At 53.5% G+C, this 21,632-nt stretch overlaps 1 protein-coding gene and 1 long non-coding RNA gene across 2 annotated transcripts in view; both read right to left on the reverse strand.

The window, feature by feature from the left end:
• Positions 1 to 21,632, reverse strand: part of LOC133523182 (uncharacterized) — a 75,578-nt gene that overhangs the window by 25,390 nt on the left and 28,556 nt on the right. The window lies entirely within an intron of this gene.
• LOC133523181 (uncharacterized) lies at positions 3,695 to 9,667 on the reverse strand. Its single transcript, XM_061858657.1, is given in 3 exon segments — positions 3,695 to 6,368; positions 6,371 to 7,046; positions 7,136 to 9,667. Coding segments are annotated over 3 exon segments (5,778 nt in total). The 3' UTR covers positions 3,695 to 3,798.

The following is a 21,632-nucleotide window of genomic DNA, read 5'->3' on the forward strand; positions in this document are numbered from 1 at the left end:
CCATCGGCGTCCCGACAGGGACCTTGCGTCTCGCACTGTGCCCTCTGCTACTCAGAGGGACACGCGGAGTCGCCCGCATCTGGCCCTTCATTCCAGGCCTGTGCGATGTGCGGAGCATTATTCGGCATAGCCCCGGGGAACACTAGCACAGCTACGCAGACATTTCTCAAGGTATCAATCGAGGAGCCGCTCTACGGGCGAAGATCCGGGATATGTCCCCCCGCAGCCGCCATTGGAGGCCGAAGGTCCCCCAGACGCGCCACCAATACGCGCGGCATCCGATGCGCGAGCCTCCCGATTCGCTAACACCACCGACCCGCCCGGAGAAATGGATCTGCTCTTGGGTTTCACAGAAGCCCAATGCACAATCCTTCCAGACAGCTAGGCAATGTCAGACAAGCAGAAGGCTCCCCAAACCGGCAACCTCACACATCCATGCCGCGTCAGAGGCCCCCCCAGCCCCCTCCAGCGCCTACGGGAGGAGGGTCCCCGGAAGTTCGCGCGCAAAACAGCGACCCGATTGACACCCCACATCGCTCCCATGTCTCCTCCTCACTGCTCATCCACTGCGCCGTCTGCTTATTCAGAAGGACGCGTGGAGAGCCGTTCTCGGGCAGAAAGCCCCCCAATTCCCCCCCCGGTGTTTGGTTCGCGGGACTACGTCCTACCCCGGCTCGACGACGAGACGGGGCATTCCCCTATCCACCACCTGGGGACGCGCCACGTCGGGGTTCACCTCCCCGCCCACTCGGACACCCGAGCAGGTCCGTGGAACCTTTTTTTTTTTTTTTTTTTTAAGAGGGGAAAATGCGTTACGCATACCACCGAGGCGTTGGGATGGGCCCCGGTGGTTATGTGGGACTCCCTACCCATGGTGTACCCACTAAAAACCCCTCTATTTGCCGTCTCCACGCTATATGGCGAGGCCCCAGGGACGCCAAAGCACGCTTCCGCGACCTCGCCAGCGGCTATCCGGACTCCGGACCCGGCTTAGGAGAGTTGTGTGTGCCTCTCTGTCCTCCTCAGTGGATGCGTCTTATGATGCACCCATCCGCGCAGGGACCATTGTGTAGGCGACAGGCGACCCGAGCCTGCCGCCCACAGGTACCCCTATGGGGGAAGCCGACGGTCGTAAGCCAACCGCCGCCGCCCCACGCGTTTGCGGCGCATTGGCTGGGAGGCCGGATCTTCCTCCCTTCCGCGCTCGGCCGCCTCCTTCTGCGTCATCACGACCTCACAGAAGGAGGCTACCGCCTTCCACGATCTCTCACCGCCGACCATGGCTTCCACCACAGCTGGCAGGGAGAGATCATTTCCGACTACGGCCACGAGTGCGGCCCGCTGCTCAGCCCATGCGGGACACACCGCCAGCGTGTGTAGTGCCGTATCTTCGGCATCGCCGCACTCGTGGCATTCTGCCGTCGGTTCCCGTCCTGCCCTCCTCGACAGGTACCTCCCGAAGCAGCCATGCCCCGAGAGGATCTGTGTAAGGTGGAAGGAGAGGAACCCCTCCTTTCGTCCGACCCACCTCTCCAAGACGGGCCGGATGGCCTCAATGGTCCAGTGGCCCGCGCTCGGGGCCTCCAAACTCTCCTTCCACTTCTGAAGGAGCAGTAGACAGGAGTCAAGCCTCCACTGCCTTACCTCCTCCAGAAGTGGTTGCATTCCCCTGGCACGCGCCTCGGCGACACGCCAATAAACATCGGCCAGAACCTCAGCGTCTAGGTGCCAGGGTGGAGTCCCCGCCAGCACGCAGGCTGCACCATGGGAGACGGAGCGGTATGCCCTCGCTAACCTGACTGCCATGACCCGCTGCGGCCTCCGCAATTGGGCTTGGTTTTCGGCAGTCAGGCAGTCGGCCCAGATAGGCGCCCCGTATAGAGCCATCGACCTCACCACTCCCGCGTACAGCCGCCGACAGCCCACGTTTGGCCCCCCAACGTTGGGCAGGAGCCGACTGAGCGCCGACGCTGCTCCAGTCAGTTTGGGAGCAAGGGCTTTGAAGTGCTCCCGGAACGTCCATCGGCTGTCAAGGACTACGCCTAGGTAGCGCATTGTCGGCTTGACAGCGATGGCCGCTCCCCCCACTTGTAACATGGAACCCCTCGGAGGGCCCTTTCGGGGCCCGTGGAAGCACAGGGCCTCGGACTTGTTCAGGGCCACTTCTAGCCCCAGCCTCCTGATTCGAGCTACTACTGACGCCACTCCAGCCGTGGCCCGGATCGACGCCTCCCTGAAGGTGCTGCCACGGGTCATCACCAGGGTGTCGTCAGCGTAGCATACCAGGCTGACCCCCGGCAGGTTGCCCCCCCGTAGCACCCAGTCATATCCGATGTTCCACAGGAGGGGTCCCAAGACCGACCCCTGTGGAACACCGCACGTCAGCTCCTTCTCCTTCCACTCGCCGATTGCTGGGTACCTGACGGCTCTATCAGAAAGGTAATCCTCTACCGTCTTCCGCAGGTACTCAGGCACAGCGTGGTGCCGTAGTGCCTCCTTGATAGTGGCCCAGGGTAAGGAGTTAAACGCGTTTGCGATGTCCAAAGACACCGCCAACACTACCTCACCCCGGGACACTGCTCTGTCCGCCAGGGTCCTCACCTGCGCAATGGCGTCAATGGTTGACCTGCCCTGACGGAACCCGAACTGGTGGTCACTGAGGTCCGGTCCTACTCCGACGAGATGCCGAACGAGTCGAGCAGCCACCACGCGCTCAAACAGCTTGCTGGCCTCGTCCAACAGCACTATGGGTCTATAGGCCGAGGGCGAGGCTGCTGGTCGCCCCTCTTTTCGCAGTAGGACGAGTTTCCCCGACTTCCACGGCCGAGGAAACCGCCCCTGCGCCAGGCATGCGCTGAAGAGCGCTCTCATGCGCGGTTCGAGTGGGCCCAGGGCCAGAACCCAGGCTCGACCGGGGATTCCGTCGGGGCCAGGGGCAGTGTTTTTGGCTCGAAGCCTTAACACCGCAGCCCCCAGTTCCCCTTCCGTTACTTCCGGGGCGCCATTTGTGTCTGCTACCCTACCTGTGGGGGGTGGCATATGCGGAGGTGTATGACGTTCCCTCGTCGGAAACAGGGCGTTGACCACTTGCTCGAGGAGTTGAGGCTGCAGACTTTGCGTGAGTGGTGGTGCCCAGGGGCGAAGCTTGCGCCTCACCATCTTATACGGCCTCCCCCACGGGTCGCTGTTTAGAGTCTCCAGCATCTCCTCCTCGGCTTGGTCTTTTGCCCTGGCGATTGCCCCCTGCAGCAACTTGGTGGCCACCGAGTATGCGGCGTATAGGCGCTCCTCCTCGGGCACGTCTCGTATGCGCCGCCTCCGGCAGTGTGTGTACCGGCGTCTCGCGGAGACGCAGGACTCGCGTAGCTGCGCAAGTTCAGCGGACCACCAGTACACTTTTCGCCTTGGGAGAATCGGAAGAAGAGGTCCGTGGAACCTAACCTAACCTTTTTTTTTTTTTTTTTTTTTTTTTTTTTTTTTAAGAGGGGAAATGCATTACGCATACCACCCAGGCGCGGGGACGGGCCTGGGGTGGTTATGTGGGACTCCCATATAGGCTGATGAGACCCATGGTTTACCCACTAAAACCCCTCTGTTGCCGCCTCAGTGCTATAGGGCGAGGTCCCAGGGACGCCGAAGTACTCTTCCGCGACCTCGCCAGCGACCGTCCGTACTCGGACTCGACTCGTGGAATCACCCCTCCACCTCAGTGAGCGCGTTGATAAACGTCGCGCCCGCCCACGCAGGGACCCTAGTGTAGGCGGCAGATGTCCCCGAGCCTGCCGCCCACAGGTACCCTTATGGGGGTAATCGGCGGTCGTATGCCAACCGCCGCCGCCCCACGCGCTTGCGGCGCATTGGCTGAGAGGCCGGATCCTCCTCCCTGCCGCGCTCCGCCGCCTCCTTCTGCGCCATCACGTCCTCGCAGAAGGAGGCTACAGCTTCCCATCGCCTCTCCCCACCAATCATGGCTCTTACCACCGCAGGCAAGGAAAGGTCTCTACCTACTACAGCCACGAGTGCGGCCCGCTGCTCTGCCCACGCTGGGCACACCGCCAGCGTGTGTAACGCCGTATCTTCAGCGTCGCCGCAGTCGTGACACTGCATTGTCGGTTCCCGTCCCGCCCTCCTACACAGGTATCTCCCGAAGCAACCATGCCCCGAGAGGACCTGGGTAAGGTGGAAGGAGAGGAGCCCCCCCTTTCTTCCGATCCATCTCTCCAGGACAGGTCGAATGGCTTCGATGGTCCAGTGGCCGGCGCTAGGCGCCTCCAGTCGCTCTTTCCACTTCTGGAGGAGCACTCGACGGGAGTCAAGTCTCCACCGTCTGACCTCCTCCAGAGGTGGTTGGACCCCCCTGGCCCGCGCCTCGGTGACACGCCAATAAATATCAGCTAACACCGCTGCGTCGAGGTCCCAAGGCGGAGTCCCCGCCAACACGCACGCTGCCCCGTGGGAGACGCTGCGATACGCCCTCGCCATCCTGACCGCCATTACCCGCTGCGGCCTTCGCAATTGGGCCTTATTTTCGGCGGTCAGGGAATCGGCCCAGATGGGCGCGCCGTACAGGGCCATCGACCGCACCACCCCCGCGTACAGTTTCCTACCGCCCACGTTCGGCCCGCCGACGTTGGGTAGAAGTCGGCTAAGAGCCGACGCCGCCCCTATTAGTTTGGGAGCAAGGCCCTCAAAGTGTTTTTTGAACGTCCAACGGCTGTCAAGGACTATGCCCAGGTACCGCATTGTCGACTTGACCGTGATGGACGCTCCCCCCACTATTAGGCTAGAACCCGCCGGAGGGGCCTTCCGGGGCCCATGGAAACACAGGGCCTCAGATTTGTTCAAAGCCACCTCCAGCCCCAGCCTCCTAATTCGGGCCACAACCGACGCCACTCCCGCCGTGGCCCGAATTGATGCCTCCCTGAAGGTGCTGCCGCGAGCCGTCACCAGAGTATCGTCGGCGTAACAGGTCACGCTGACCCCCGGCAAGTTGGCCCCCCTCAACACCCAGTCGTATCCGATGTTCCACAGGAGTGGTCCTAGAACAGACCCCTGTGGAACGCCACACGACAGCTCCTTCTCCTCCCAATCACCGCGCGCAGGGTACCTGACGGTTCTATCGGTGAGATAATCCTCCACCGTCTTCCGCAGATACTCTGGCACGACATGGCGCCTCAGTGCAGCCTTGATGCAAGCCCAAGGCAGGGAGTTAAATGCGTTGGCGATGTCAAGAGACACCGCCAAAACCACATGACCCCGGGACACTGCTTCGTCCGCCAGATCCTTCACCCTCGCAATTGCGTCAATGGTGGACCTGCCCCGACGGAAACCGAACTGATGGACACTGAGGTCCGGACCCTCCCCCTCAAGATGACGTACGAGACGAGCAGCCACCACGCGTTCCAGAAGCTTGCTAGCCTCGTCCAGTAACACTATCGGCCTATAGGCCGAGGGTGAGTCTGGTGGTCGCCCCTCCTTCCGCAGAAGGACAAGTTTCCCTGACTTCCACACACGAGGAAACCGTCCCTGCGCCAAGCAACCGCTGAAAAGCGCCCTCAAGCGTGGCTCAAGCGGGCCTAAGGCCAGAACCCAGGCCCGACCGGGTACTCCGTCGGGGCCAGGGGCAGTGTTTTTGGCTCGGAGCCGTAGCACCGCTGCCCCTAATTCACCCTCCGTTACTTCCGGCGCCTCACCCACATCTGCTACCCTTCCCCTTGGAGGTATCATGGGTGGGGGTACGTGCTCGTCTCTCGTTGGGAACAGAGCACCGACCACCTGCTCACGGAACTGCGGCTGGAGACTTTGCGTGAGTGGGGGGGCCCAGGAGCGAAGCTTGCGCCTCACCATTTTATACGGCCTTCCCCACGGATCGTTATTTAAAGTTTCCAGCATCTCCTCTTCGGCTAATTCCTTTGCCCTGCTGATCGCCCCCCGCAGCAGCTTGGTGGCCACCGAGTATGCAGCATATAGCCGCTCCTCCTCTGGCACGTTTCGGATGCGACGCCTCCGGCAGTGAGTATACTGGCGTCTCGAAGCAACGCACGACTCTCGCAGCTGCGCGAGTTCTACGGACCACCAGTACACTTTACGCTTTGGGGGGATTGGGCCGATCCGCGGCATGGCCGCGTCACATACCTCAACCATGACACCTCCCATCCTCTCCGCCTCCGCGTCAACCTCGACTGGGCCCTCAGGGACTGGCAACCAGGCCTTCACCACAGCAGCCTCTATTAGTATGTCCCGGTCCAGGCGCTTGAGCGCCCAACGAGGGCCATCTCTTCGCAAGGGCCGATTTAGGCCGCTCGGGTCTGCCGGAAAAGTGGAGATCTCAAACCGAATATATCGGTGGTCCGACAACGTCTCACATCTTCCAGCACCTCCCAACCTCGAACACGGCGCGCCAGGGTAGCATTTGCGAACGTGACGTCCACGATGGAGCCACCCTGTTGCCGCACGCACGTGTTTACCGACCCTCGGTTGAGAACAACCAGCCCAGTCGACACCGCCCACTCCTCCAGCTCCGTTCCCTTGGGGCTCGTTGCAGGGGATCCCCACGCCCTGGACTTGGCGTTGAGATCTCCGGCCACGAGCACCATGCCAGGGCAGCTTCTGCCGATTAGGGCCCCAACCTCCACCAGAAACTGTTCAAATTCGGCCAGGGTCCGATTTGGCGAAAAATACGCTCCGACCAACATTATGTCCCCAATCCAGGCTGCGACGTATCCGTGGCCCCTTTCCACTTTTTGGAGCGGTTGAGAACCGGCGGATGGATTGACGACTATTGCCGCTAGACCGTCCAAATCTCCAGCCCAATTGTCCCTAGGTGGGACAGAATAGGGCTCAGCAATGACTCCAACACCGATCTGCCACTCCGCCAGGCCTTGGGCCAGCAGGTCCTGGGCTCTGGGGTTACGGTTTATATTCGCCTGAAGGAATCGGATGGCCATTACTAATCCAAGGCCATTCCCTCTACCGCCTCCTTGCGGGCCACGGGTGTTGTTGTTGTGGCCGCCTGAGAAAGCTGCGAGGAGACCCGAGAGCCATCGCTAGCCTTATTTCCCTTCCTCGAGCGTGACGCAGTGCACGTCTTGGAGCCAAGGACGTGACTCGTTGGCTTGCCCGCCGCATCACACACAGCACAATGAGGCGCCGCCGAGCACTGCGCCGCCTTGTGATCAGGCTTTCCGCAACGGTAGCACAGTCCACCGCGGTCCACTTGCGCCTGACACTGCGCCTTGACATGCCCGCACTCCAGGCAGCGGAAACAGCGCATTATCCTCGGCTCCAGCAGTTTGACCTGTGCCGAGGACCACCCCACCAGTAAACGACCGCCATCGGCCACCTTTTTTGCCGCTGAAACCGGGCAGCGCACCCACACGGTGCCGAGACCACTATAGTCCAGGCGAATACCCCCTGTCTTCACCCGGTCTGTGGCACATTCGCCAACTCGGGCGACAGCGGCGACTACCTCCTCCGGGGTTACAGAGTCATCCAGGTTTGACAGACGGAGTTCGGCACATTTCGTCGGCCTGGTGATCTTGACTCCCTCCCCCAACTTCTCCGCCAGCTCCTGCGCCAGTTTGTCAGCCTTCTCGTCACTGGTGACTCCTGGCAGCTCCAGGACCCGTGCACCGGTGACTGCTCGCCGGAAATGCAGGACCGAGATGCCAAGGTCCGCGAGATTGACTTTGGCCTTAGCCTCGGCCAGCACCTTGGCATAGGTCGCCCCGCTTGCCTCCGCCTCCGGTTGCAGCGTCAGTACCACTGCTGCCGATCGTGGTGGACGGAGATTACGACGGCCTGATTTAGGGCGGGTCTTCGCCTTCTCTGCGGGCTGCGCTTTCGACTGCGCAGCGGCCTTCTTTTTTGCCCCTTTGCTGACCACCTTAGTCCATTGCTGGCCCAAGGATGCGGGCGCAGGAGGCAGTGGTTGGAGCTCTCTCGGGGCCGCAACTGCGGCAGGCTGTGAGCTTGTCTTGTTGCCCTTCTTCTTTCCTGGCTTCCTGCCTTTGGGGCCCTCTTGTGCGGTGGAGGAAGGTGTAGGAGGCGCTTTTGTCTTGCCAGGTGCCTTGTTCAGCCCACTAGGTCCAGCGACGGGTTGTACCGTTGGGGCTGTACTAGGTGTTCCTCTTTGCCTGTTGTCCACATTAGGGGTAGGTTGGGCCGTCTTTTTTGTTTTGTCAGCGGCCAGCGGTGGCCGCACAGTCTTAGCTGGAAGGAGCCTGTCCTCTAAGGCTTCCAGACGGGCGTTTACCATTTTGCCCACCCTCATCATCATTGTCCGCTCGGCTTCCTCTTGGGACGCGCCAGATGGCGTCACAAGCGACTGCTGAGATGCCGGTATCAGCGGTGACGGAGCTGCTCTGGCAAGTCGCAGCTCATTCCGAAGCTCCTCTTGCTCCTTTTGGAGGTCTGATATCTGCGCTTGCAGTCGAGCGACAGTCCGCTGCAGCATCTTGGTCTCCTCTGTGGTAGTTCGTTCAAGCATCACTTGGGCGAAATCAGTGATCGCAGCGGCCGCGTCCTTTAACTTCCGCTGGTAGGTACCCTTCAAGTTCCCGGACGTAGCGACCACTCTGTTCACCACAGCCACGCTGTCAAGCACTTGCGTATTTAGAGCCGACATTAGCTGGCTCTCTGCCTCTGTGCCATGCGCGACTCTATGCTCCGCGGCTGGCCGCATGCGGATGGTCATGCTTTCCAACTCCGTCTCAGCGTGTTCAGCCGCCTGCCGGCGGTATTCTTCCCTCGCCGCTTTAGTTTCTCGGGTCTTGCTTATGGCATGACCGCGACCTCGCTTTGATGTGGACTGCGACTTGTTCTTCTCGGCGATCCCGTCAGATTCCGAGCCAGAGCCGTTCAGAGTGCGTTTCCGCCAAAATCGTCTGTCGCTGTCACTTAATGAGTAGCAACTCATGGCTGAGTCTGACTCAGGCTGATCATCTCCATGCCGGTCATCAACAGCTGGCCCATTTGCCTCTTTTTCGCCTACACAGGCTCCCGTCTCTTTTTCCTTTACGGTTGCAGCCTGAAACCCTGTGCAGCTCTTCGGAGCTGGAGAGTCGCAGCGGGTTATAAGCACTTGGATGTCCGGGAGCGATCTCCGGCTCCTCAGTCGACTCCGTGACCCTGCACTTGTTGAGGGCTCCGACATCTCACCGTCCGAGGGGGGCACCGTCGTTAGCGGACGCTCCTCCGTGGCCACTGCGGATTTTTTTGGGGCTGATCTCTGGACGAAACGACCCTTTTCGTCTCGCGACGGTGAACCACCACCTCTCAGTCTTAAAGTGCCCAAATTGTCATTTGAGCACTCTCCTGCGTTCTCGCAAAGGTCATTGGTGTTGGAGTGCGACATCAGGTCGCAGTCCTTCACCTCCCATTCGACAAGATCCTGATTCCAAATTGTATCAGAGTCCATTTTCGTTGCGCCAAGGTTGTGTTCACGGAGACCGGCACCGTGCCGGCCTACGAGGCGATTGTTGCCCACCCCTGCATACGGAGGGCAGCCGCCCACCGAAGTGAGCGGACGGGCTTCCTCCTTTCGGAGACCCGCCAGGGGAATATTTTCGCAATCTACCTTCATTCTATTATCAATGCTCCACATCGTTGTCTCTTTTTTCGGGGGTGAGCTCCCCCGCACGCTAGGCACTGGACTCCCTCCAGCCATGCATCCCATCGGCACGATCCGCTCACCTTGGGATTGGGGATTTATTATAGTGGTTTACTCCACGCAGCGCTACTCTCAGTGAGCAGCGCCCCCGGCCCGCTCAGTGCGGGTTACGGGTTGCCCAACGGGAGGCCGAAACCCACCCAGCAGCCACATGACCGTGACCGCCAGACCCGCCGCGCCGCAAGCCTTGAAGGCTCGCCATCCCACGCCGCCAAAGCGGCCGTCGCGCCAAAGCGCCCGACATCCAACGATGCATAACGCACCACCTCTAAGACGGCTGCATCCCCTGACACCTCAGATTAGCTGAGGCATGTCGGGAGCAGCCAGCCACAACAAACACGGCACTAAGCCAGCGCAGGAGAAGACTCGACTGCCATGACCACACTGTCAACCTAACCTAACCTAACCTAACCTAACCTAACCTAACCAACCTTTTTAAAAGTGACTATACTTCCACCTAGAATTTTGAAATTTAGAACATAGATTCAGTAAATTTTTCCCTATCTTTTGGTACTATCCCCACTTTTCTACCCCCTTCCGTTCTCGAGATATTCAATTTTTTCTATTTTCTCAAAATTTTACTTCTTTAAAAATTCATTACTTCTTTTCTGTACTAGATATCAACGTCGTTTTCTCTTTGTAACAATCCTTTTGCTAAGCCGCATCTTTTGATATATAACTCATTATTTTCCGTTTACTTTTCTTTAACAAAACTTTTAATTTTCTTCAATTTTTCTTTGTTTCACTTATAAACTTACATATAAATCTTCATAACTTATTATCCCACCAGTCGATTCTTACCGTTTTTTCAGTTTCTTGTGTCAAAAAATTAATTCTTTTGTTGTACAGTTCAATTTTTCCTTACCTTCCCCCCCCCCCCAATTTTTACCTCATACTTACAGTTTTCAAAATGGTTTTTTCGCTCACCTGTAAGAAGTCGTCTTCGATCTGCTAGGCAAGGGTCGCAGGAAGCTCCTCAGGAGTCTCAAAACACTCCTCCAAACCTACCAAATGATCCCCAGGAGCAACCAATAGTCGTTCTGGACCGTATCGAGGATCTAAATACCGCAGCAACAAATCCTACTGAAGCGAGCCTCATCGATGTGGTCTCGGACGTGCTGGAGAATTGCAGCACGAACACAACCTTCACGCTCGGACGTGCTGAAGAGGCAGAGACCGAGACGGAGCCTGCCGGCACCCCTGGGCCTGAGGGTGGATTCGGCATCGACAGTTCGAGTGAGATGGAACCACTCTTGCTTAGCCAGGACTCAACAATACCAAACATAGAGACTGTGACACAGACTAAAACGTCGAAAACCGATCCTCCCATCGACTCTTTGCAAATGCAGCCACAACCGCAGCGGCAGCCGCGGCTGCAATTGCCGCCATCATCACAGCCACCACCACAACTGCCGTCAGAATCACAGGCACAATCGCAGATACAACAGTTGTCACAGCTGTCACAGCTGTCGCAGATCCAACAGTTGTCACAGCTGTCACAGATTCAACAGTTGTCAGAGCTGTCTCAGAACCAGGCCCTGCCTAGCAAACCAAAAACAAAGACCACTAAAAAGCTCAGACCTGAAGAGCATGTTGACATCGGTGCATCTGCGTCCGATGTCACCGACATTGACAGCTTCTTCTCTGTTGTCAGTCACCTGGCCAAATTTACTGAAAAGGCCGTCAACGTGGACAAGAGCGTAAATAAGGCAAACAAGGATGCCATAACAAGAGCGTCGTTTGAGATAAGGAAGGCCTTGGACAAAGCAAAGCACATCATGAAATATGATATGCAGCCGTCGAAAGTTAGAGAGATCAGACAAACACTCGAGGACGCTAGAAGCCCAACCTCTACACGGACCCAGACTGGGTTGTCGAACCTACACGCACCCGCATTCAGATTAGAAACAAATGAGGGGCCAAGTGGGACAACCTTGACTGGCGTTACAGAGCATCTTAAGGGACTCACACAGAAGATCGAAGAGTTACCAAGAATGATCGAAACAGCACAACTTATAAAAGACACCATCCGCAATGAACTTGGAGACATAAAAACAATACTCTATAATCTCCAAAGATGTGAAAGAGTAGAAACAAGCCAGGTGGCTCGTTTAACTACCCAGTCGACGCGCCCTGTTTCAGCTGGCTCACCTGGAGAGACTGAAGAAGGGGAAGGAGATGGAGAGTTCATTCCGGTACTTTCTAGGAGAGAAAAGAAAAGGCTCGCGCAAAGGCAACAAGTTGATACAGCAACTGGGCAAAATACGAAACCCAGATACACAGTCCTTATCGAGTCCATCGACCCCAGGCATAACGGTGATGAGATTGCTAAGGAGATAAAGCAGAAGGTCGACGTTGTTGAAATGGGAATCGCGGTTAACAACGTTCGAGTCACAAAACAGCAGAAAGTCGCCGTCGTCTGCAACTCAGAGAAAGACCGCAAAATGTACGCTGATGCCGTTAAGAAGAACACGGAGCGCCTTACGGTAACCACACCGCAGCTAAGAAAACCTCTCCTGCGTCTCGTTGGCGTTACACCTGACGTCACTAACGAGAAAGTCGCAGAGGCAATCATTAAACAAAATGAGAACCTCACTGGTAACATATCTCAGGCTGATAGACAGATCAGGGTCGTTCGACGCTCTAGGGGAAGAACGAATGCGACGAACAACGTGGTCATAGAGGTTAGCCCAACAATGTGGTCCGTACTGAAAGACAATAAGGTAAGAATCGGCTACCAAATTGTGCCAGTCTACGACCAGTCGCCGATAATACAGTGCTTCCGGTGTCAAGAGTACGGACATAGAGCTCCCAATTGCACTAACAAAAATGTATGCGGGTACTGCACCATGGAACACGACACACGCAGTTGCTCGCACAGGGAGAGCACTGCACCTTGCTGCGCCAATTGCAAAAAACTAGGCATGGCCCATGAACACCCCGCTTATCACTCTGGCTGCCCTGAATGGCAAAAATGGGACCGGATAGCACGACTATCGGTCCAATATTGCTAAGGGCAGCCAGATGCAACCACACAGATACCACAATGCTCAAAGACTCAGAACACCTAAAACAGCCACACTTGAAAATAACCTACTCACTGTAGTTCAAGGGAATCTTGGCCGAAATCAACATGCCACTGACGAACTAAAAAAGTGTGCCATGGATGATAAATTTGACATACTTCTCATCACCGAGCCATACGTAGGTAATGGTACTAAAATGAAGCCAATGACCGACTATGATATATACCAACAGACTGACCTGAATACTACGACACCTACCAAGGCATGCATCGCAGTTAAACGCAATCTGGGTGTATGCCTGGGCATGATGCAGCACACCACAGCAAACCTAGTCACCATCCAATTAGTCCTGAGAAACAATAAGAAAATATATTTAACTTCTGTATACGTAGAACCCAGAGTCGATCCCGCAAACACATTATCACACCTCGAGAATATCGTCAGGACATACAGACAAGAAACACACATTATATGCGGTGATCTGAATGGATGGCATACGTCATGGGGTTCAAACAAGAATAATGATCGAGGCAACCTCATTTATGAAATAGCATTGAACAACGATATGGTCACCTGTAACACTGGCAATGAACCAACCTTCGAGACTTTCACTCACGGAAGAATCAGAACATCCATAATTGACCTGACATTGGCTTCCCTAAATTTTATAGATAATATCGAAACCTGGCAAATACGTTACGACATTATGCCTTCCTCGGACCACCATGCTATTCAATTTAAAATTAACCTCCATAGTAATACTGTTAAAAAGAAAACGCCTACATCCACCTATAAATATAATACTAACAATGCAAATTGGGAAGAATTCAAAACAACACTGCAAGAAAATATGACGGCATCGGAATATGAGAATATCGACATCAATAACCTTAATCACACGGAACTAGACACATACGTAAATAATATCACAAATATAATCATACAGACATGCAACTCGACTCTAAGAACTAAAACACCTTACCTGCGTATCCCATGGTGGACCGAGGAGTTAACTGCCCTGAAAAAGAAAGTTACGTTCTTACATCACCGTTTACGAGATCTCAAGAGAGGTAACAAGGATCTCACCAATATCATTGTGGAACTCAATGATGCCCGGGACGAATACACCGCAAAGATGCGCGAAACGTCGACCCAGGGTTTCAGAGATTTCTGCAATAATCAGGGGAAGGAGGATGTGTGGTCCATAACAAACAGGTTACTCAAGAGTAAACCACAACCACAGCCACCTGCCACACTAAAAGTAAGCGAATTCTGTTACACTACATCTTCAATGGACACAGCGGAGAAACTCATAGCTAAATTCTTCCCTGATGATTGCACTAATGAAGATACAAATCATCACACACAAATCAGAAATTTTGTTCATACAACCTGTCAAGCAATAGAAACCGATAATGAACCTCCTTTTACCACAGCAGAGGTTAAGGAGGCCATTAAATATATGTCTCCCAAAAAAGCACCCGGTAACGACCATTTAACTGCGGACATATGTAGACATTTTATAGACTGTTACCCCGATCTAACAACAAACATATTCAACCGCTGCCTCACTCTGAGCCACTTCCCCACTTCTTGGAAGTGCGCATACATTAAAACCCTACCTAAACCTAGCAAAGACAATTATAACAGTATATCTTCATACCGACCGATAGGTCTTATTAATGTGTTTGGCAAAGTCCTGGAGAAATTAATCGCAAAACGACTCACCTTTTTCTTACAAAAAACATCATCATGCAGTGACCACCAGTATGGATTCAGGGAACAAAGGTCATCGACAGATGCATTAGTCAAAGCCATTAACATCATAAAACAGGCTAAAGAAAGTCGTAAACTAGTGTTGGCCATCTCATTAGACATCGAAGGCGCCTTTGACCATGCCTGGTGGCCAGCACTGCTTGAGAGACTTCATGACATACAATGCCCTAAAAATATTTATAAAATTATAAATAACTACCTGACCAATCGCACTGTGGTCCTAAGTTATGCCGACGCAAAAGTCTCCAAAACACAGTCCAGGGGGTGTGTCCAGGGATCAGTCCTCGGGCCCATCTTCTGGAATGTTATCATGGACTCACTATTAAGCCTGACATTGCCAACAGGCAACTACATCCAGGCCTACGCGGACGATGTCTTACTCATATGCTCAGGCAAGAATCTAGCAGAACTAGAATATAACACCAACAAAATACTCCATGATGTATACAGCTGGGGTGCTATCAACAAACTAAAATTCGGTCCTCAAAAGACCAAAATGATCACTCCTACCCCAAAGGCCAAGGCTGTGCGGATACAAATGAATGGTGTGGATATACAATTCGACAGCCAGTTAAAACTGCTAGGAGTGATCATTGATGAGCGTTTGAATTTCATTGAACACAGTAGGTATATAGTGAAAAAGGCCCAAGCTATATACCGTAAACTATCGATGTATATAAAGCCAACATGGGGTATCCACGCTGAAAACGTCAACACCATATACAGACAAGTGATAGAGCCAATTGTTACTTATGCTGCAGAAGTCTGGCATACTGCCACAAACTATAAGAAAGTGGCTAATCTGTTATTAAGTCTTCAGCGTGGATTCGCCATAAAAATAATACATGGCTTCAGAACGTTACCAACTGTAGCATCGATTGCGCTCGCAGGTCTTATGCCACTACATCTAAAAGTCAGGGAAGTAGCATCTACCGAAAATGTGAAGCGCTGTCAGATAACTGACTACCTATCAGCGGACATATTATATGATAAGCGTGTGCCGGTAACGGAGCTTTTACACCCGGCTAACAGAATTGACATAACAATTACAGAGGTTAACAATCAAGCACAGTTGGACACATTCTATGAAGGAGAAATGCATCGTGTGTTTACAGATGGGAGCAAGTACGATGGCCTGGTCGGTGCAGCTGTTATAATCGACTACCCCGACGGTAGGAGTTTCACGAAGAAACTCAAACTACATGGCAGCTGCACGGTTTTCCAGGCGGAGTGCTTCGCTCTCGAACACGCCTGCCACGAAATTCAGACACAGGAATTCCCCAAAGTTGCTGTCTTCTCGGACTCTAAGTCCGCCTTGCTGGAAATCTCTAATAGAAGTAGCACCAATCGGATCGTCAATAGGATACATAAAATACTGCACAACATCAAAGAGTCCGGGAAGACAACAATTGAGTTCTGCTGGATTAAAGCGCATGTCGGCTTGGGAGGTAACGAGCGAGCCGACCATGCAGCCAAAATCGCAGCGGCTTTAGATAGGTCTCCTGACTATGACTTCTTCCCATTATCGTTCCATAAATTGCACCACAGACGACATACCGACATAATTTATAACGAACTCTATAAAGACAGTCTGACAGGGAGACATGTAAAACAATACCTGCCAAATATAGAATCGATTAGGAAACTACGCGGCTCCATGCCAATTAGTTTCCAATTGACGCAAGTTCTGACTGGGCATGGTTATAACAAATCATATCTATATCGCTTCAAAATAACAACTGACGATACATGCCCCTGTGATAACGTCACCTGTCAAACTATAGATCACCTACTAAAACATTGTCCAAAATTCGACTATGCTCGCATCAATCACGAAATAATTTGCAATAATTTCCAAATTGATCCCTATACTATAGACCAAATCATTTCTAAAGAATCAACAATAGAATCTTTCACAGCACTCATCAACAAAATAGTCAACAGCCTAAAAAAGTTTAATAATACATAAGCAGTAAATTATACACATGGAAACATGTCGCCCGTACCTATTTGCGGGGGCACGACTCCATGGCAATAGCTCATGGCTGGGTATCGGTAGTACCTCATGATCAGAGGACCATATACACCCAGCCAGTAAAATTTCACCACCAAATAGTTTCAGGGTAGACGGTCGCCCGTGTGTAAGCGAGGGCCATCTGCCCATTAACAAAACAGTTAAATAAAAAAAAAAAAAAAAACCTAACCTAACCTAACCTAACCGAAATACCTATGCCCATGCGGTTGCGGGGTCTGCCCAGCTGTCGCTTAGCACTGATTCGACCATGCCACCCATTCCGCCTAAACCAACTTCAAAGCCGGCTATTATAATAACATCCTCTAAGGCTGGCGAGGGCGCACCTGAGACTCTACAGACTTGGCGAAAGAGTGTTACCTTCCGCGACACAGACTTCGCTCCCGTAGCAACCAAATTCATCTCTAACGGAAAGGTTCGAGTTGAGTTTAAGAATAGACAGGAGCGCGATGTAGCACTCTCCAAAACAAACGAAGTAGATGCTGGAGTTACTGCTGAGGTATCTCGTTCGCTGAAACCAATGGTCGTCCTTAAGGGCGTCTCTGTGGACGTACCAGCCGAAGAACTTGTGGACATCATCACCAACCAAAATCAATCAATTAAAGAATCCATCAATGAAAACAACAGAATTAAATTACATTTCAAGAAAGGTAACAAAAATCCTAAGCTCTATAACGCTGTACTGATGACTACACCATCCACTTACAACGCCATAATTAAATTAAATAAAATTAACGTTGACCATCAAAGGGTACACGTGGAGGAACACGTGCCACTCTTGCACTGCTTCAAGTGCTTGCAATTTGGGCACACTAGGAAACATTGCAAATCCGAAACCACCACCTGCTCTCATTGCGCCTCACCTGATCACGATTTTAAATGCTGCCCACACCGAGAAGATAGAACAAAAACTAAGTGTCACAATTGCGAAACACACAACAAACAACAATCTGAAGATAAAAATAAACATAATACATCACACAGCGCCACCTCATCCACCTGCCCCAGAATGCAATCTATGATCAAGAAGATAAAATCTCGTATAGAATATGACAACTCATAAATATGTAACACTTCATTCGATTCAAATATATAACATTAAGATTAAATAAAAAATTCATTGTAACTTGCCTTAATCAAATTAAGATTAATATCTACTACTAGGTGACTACGGATAGGCGGCCGGGCGGCCGCCCGCACTCGTACACTCATGTGAGTCGCGAGACGGGCGGCCGGGCGGCCGTGCCCGCACCTGCATACTATTACTAATTCATGGATCGTTAGTCGCCCGTATATTTAGCGGGGACTAATGCTCTAACAACAATTATATAATTAACCATTACATTCCAATACCAATTATATCTCATCTAATCTTAATTTGATATCTTAGTAAATATAGTTTCTGTCTATTATTTATTGCTAATTCAATAGTTTAATGTATGTATAATTTAATTTTGTAACTGTAACTGTTTATGCTTTACCCAAAGCGGGGCCATGTAAAGAAAAAAAAAAACACTAAATTTAATTACTTTATAAAAACTATATGTAAATTTGCATGGAAATAAAAGGGCTTTATTATAACTGTTTATGCTCACTGTACTTTAATCTGCGGCCTGCAGGATTAACTGGTATTCCGGGGAATGCTGCAGGCACAAGAGTCCCTAAACAACATTTCAAATCTCTCTGTAAAATCGCAACTCTCTTGCAAGGGGGCGGTGGCCGGGCGGCCGCCCGCACTCACTGACATTGTTGAGGGGCGGGTGAGGCGGGCGGTCGGGCGGCACTTAGCACCCCCTTTTCAACTATTTTAGGATAGCTGGTCGCCCGTACCCATAGCGAGGGCCAGCTATCCATAAATTCAACTCAAACAAACACTCCAGTAACACTCAACACACACCTAATAAAAACATACTACACTCTACACGAAGTGGAGGAGTTTTTAGTCCGTAGGCGGCTGGGCACCATTCCCAGCTGAGTCGGACATAACCGTCGGTACGGGCCGGCGGTATACATGAGTATTCTCTCCTTCACCGCAAAAAAAAAAAAAAAAAAAAAAAAAAAAAAAAAAAAAAAAAAAAAAAAAAAAAAAAAAAAAACCTAACCTAACCTTTTTTTTTTTTTTTTTTTTTTTTTTTTTTTTTTTTGTTGTGGAGGGGAAAAATGCAATTACGCATACCACTCGGGTGCGGGGACGTACCCGAGTGGTTATGTGGGACTCCTTGTTTTGGGCTGATGAGACCCCAAGTCTACCCACTAAACAACCCCCCCGTCTGCCGCCATTGTGCTGTAGCGGTGAGCTGTAGGAACGCTCGCGCTTTACTTCTACAGCGTCACCAGCACCAGTCCGCTTCGCGGAGCACCGCCTCCGGAGGCCCTTGATGGCCTCGTTTTCTTTTTGACCGTATCCAGTACGGTCGCCCTCTCAGGGACCGCGGGTGTTATGGATGGCAGGCGTCCCCATGCCTGTCATCCTGCGGTCTACCTACGGAGGCAGGCGGCCGTCGTGTGCGACCCGTCTGCGTCGAGCACGCTTGCGGCGCCGTTGGTCGGCCGTTGGGTCGATCTCCCTGGCGCGTTCCGCCGTTTCCTTCTGCTGGAGGACGTCTTCGCAGAAGGTCTTTATTGCTTGCCACGATCTGTCGCTATCGACCATGGACTTAACCACGGCCGGCAGCGACAGATCCGGCCCCACTATGGCAATCAGGTCAGCACGCTCTGGCCCCCACGCTGGGCACTCCTCTAGGGTGTGTTGTGCGGTATCGACTGCTGCGCCGCATTCGTGGCACTCCTCCGTTGGCTCTCTGCCGGCAATTTTGTGCAGATATCTCCCGAAGCAGCCGTGCCCCGAGAGAATCTGCACGAGCCGGAAGGTGAGAGCGCCGTGTTGTCGTTCCAGCCACTGGGACATGACTGGACGAATCGCCGTAATTGTCCGGACACCCGCGCTCGGCCGCTCCAGCCGGTCCACCCACTCATCAATCGCCTCGCGAGAGAGCTCTTCGCGTTTGGCCTCGATCTCGCGCGGTGCTGGCCAGAAATCTCTGGCCCGCGCCTCCTCACGCCAAAAGAAAACTGACGCAAGGGCTCTCGCGTCTAAATCCCATGGCAGGGATCCGGCCAGCACACATGCGGCCTCTCCGGAAATTGTCCCGTAGCCCCGTATTGACCTAATAGACATCACCCGTTGCGCTTGACGCAGTTGGGTGACGTTCTTACTGCTGAGGCCACCAGCCCACACTGGGGCTCCGTACAGGGCTATGGAACGTACAACTCCCGTGTATAAACGCCGGCAAGACGCTTTTGGCCCCCCAATATTCGGGAGCAGGCGCCCGAGCGCAGCAGCCGCGCCCAACAGCTTCGGCGTCAGCCGCTCAAAGTGGGCCTCAAAGGACCAGCGGCTGTCTAGTGTGATGCCCAGATACCGCATCGATGGTTGGACGGCAATCTGGACACCCCCCACAATTATGTGAGCCCCGGCCTGGGGCGCCCGTCTGGGCCCGTGGAAACAGATAGCCTCCGACTTGTTCAGGGCGACTTCCAAACCTAACCGTCGTATCTTAACCACAGTGTGTGCTACGGCCGCCGTGGCCAGAATAGCGGCTTCTCTGAAAGTTTTCCCCCGCGCGGTCACAAGGGTGTCGTCCGCGTAGCACACAAGATTGACTCCACGCAGAAGGGCTCCCCGTAACACCCAATCATATCCGATGTTCCACAGGAGTGGCCCCAACACCGACCCCTGTGGAACACCGCACACCATTTCCCGACGCCCCCACTCATGCTGCCCGGGGAAGGCCACGAACCGCCGTAGCAGGTAAGCCTTCACTATTCGGCTAAGATGGTGGGGCACTTGGTGGTACAACAGCGCCTCATTTATGCAATCCCAGGGGAGAGTGTTAAAGGCGTTGGCAATGTCTAACGACACTGCCAAGACGACCTCTCCCTGGGACACTGCCTCCTCCGCTAGTTTTTTCACCCGCAGGATCGCGTGGACTGTTGAGCGACCCCTGCGGAATCCATACTGGCAATCGGCCAGATCCGGCCCTCTCGTCATTAAGTGCTTGATAAGGCGGCTCGCAATAATCCGCTCAAAAAGCTTGCCAACCTCATCAAGCAACACGATGGGCCGATAGGCCGACGGTGACTCCGCAGGACGACCGTCTTTCCTCAACAGAACCAGCCGACCAATTTTCCAGGCGTCAGGAAAGCGACCCTGCTCGAGACATGCGCTGAAAAACCGACGTAATCTTGGCTCAAGGGCCTCCATGGCTAGGACCCAGGCTCGACCCGGGATACCATCCAATCCGGGTGCCGTATTCTTGGCCCGTAATTTCAAAACCGCTGCTCCCAGCTCGCCCTCGGTGACAGGCGGCATTTCTGCTTCTCCTTCCCGTTGCCTCTCGGCTGCCCTAGGTGGAGCCATAGGCGGTGGACGTTGCAGAGGCCTGTGCGGAAATAGAGCCGCAACTACGTCGTCCAGCAGCTGAGGCTGGAGACTCTGCGTCAGCGGGGGTGCCCAAGGTCGAAGCTTTTGCCTGACAAGCTTGTACGGCCTCCCCCATGGATCCCTATTCAGAGTCTCCAGAAACTCCTCTCGTGACCGATCAATGGCTCGTGCGATGGCGGCTTTTAGTGCCACTTTTGCCTCTTTATATTTAGTGTACAGAGCCGCTTCTGTCACTTCATCTCTGTGCTGTCGACTTCGTTGTCGCGTGTACTGGCGCCTCGTGAGCACGCACTCCTCGCGCAACTGCGCAAGATCTGGAGACCACCAGTACACGGAGCGTCGGGGAGAGAAGGCCTTGACTCGAGGCATAGCCGCGTCGCAGACCTCCGTCATGCAGTTGCGGAACCATTCAGCCTCAGCCTCGACATCCACCACCTCTTCCGGTTCCGTTGTCCATGTTTGGACCATGGCCGCCAACTCTAGGGTTTCTCTGTCGAGTTTTTTGAGCACCCAGCGTGGGCTGTTTTCGACAGGATCGTTCCGTCTTGGGAGAGAGAGCCTGGGGGGTGCAGAGACACCAAACCGGATGTAACGGTGATCTGACAGGGTCTCAACATCCACCAGGACCTCCCATCCCTGAACACGGCGTGCCAGGGCAGTGTTCGCAAACGTGATGTCTACAAC

Source organism: Cydia pomonella, chromosome 12 (assembly GCF_033807575.1).
Source record: "Cydia pomonella isolate Wapato2018A chromosome 12, ilCydPomo1, whole genome shotgun sequence".
Taxonomy (NCBI): domain Eukaryota; kingdom Metazoa; phylum Arthropoda; class Insecta; order Lepidoptera; family Tortricidae; genus Cydia; species Cydia pomonella.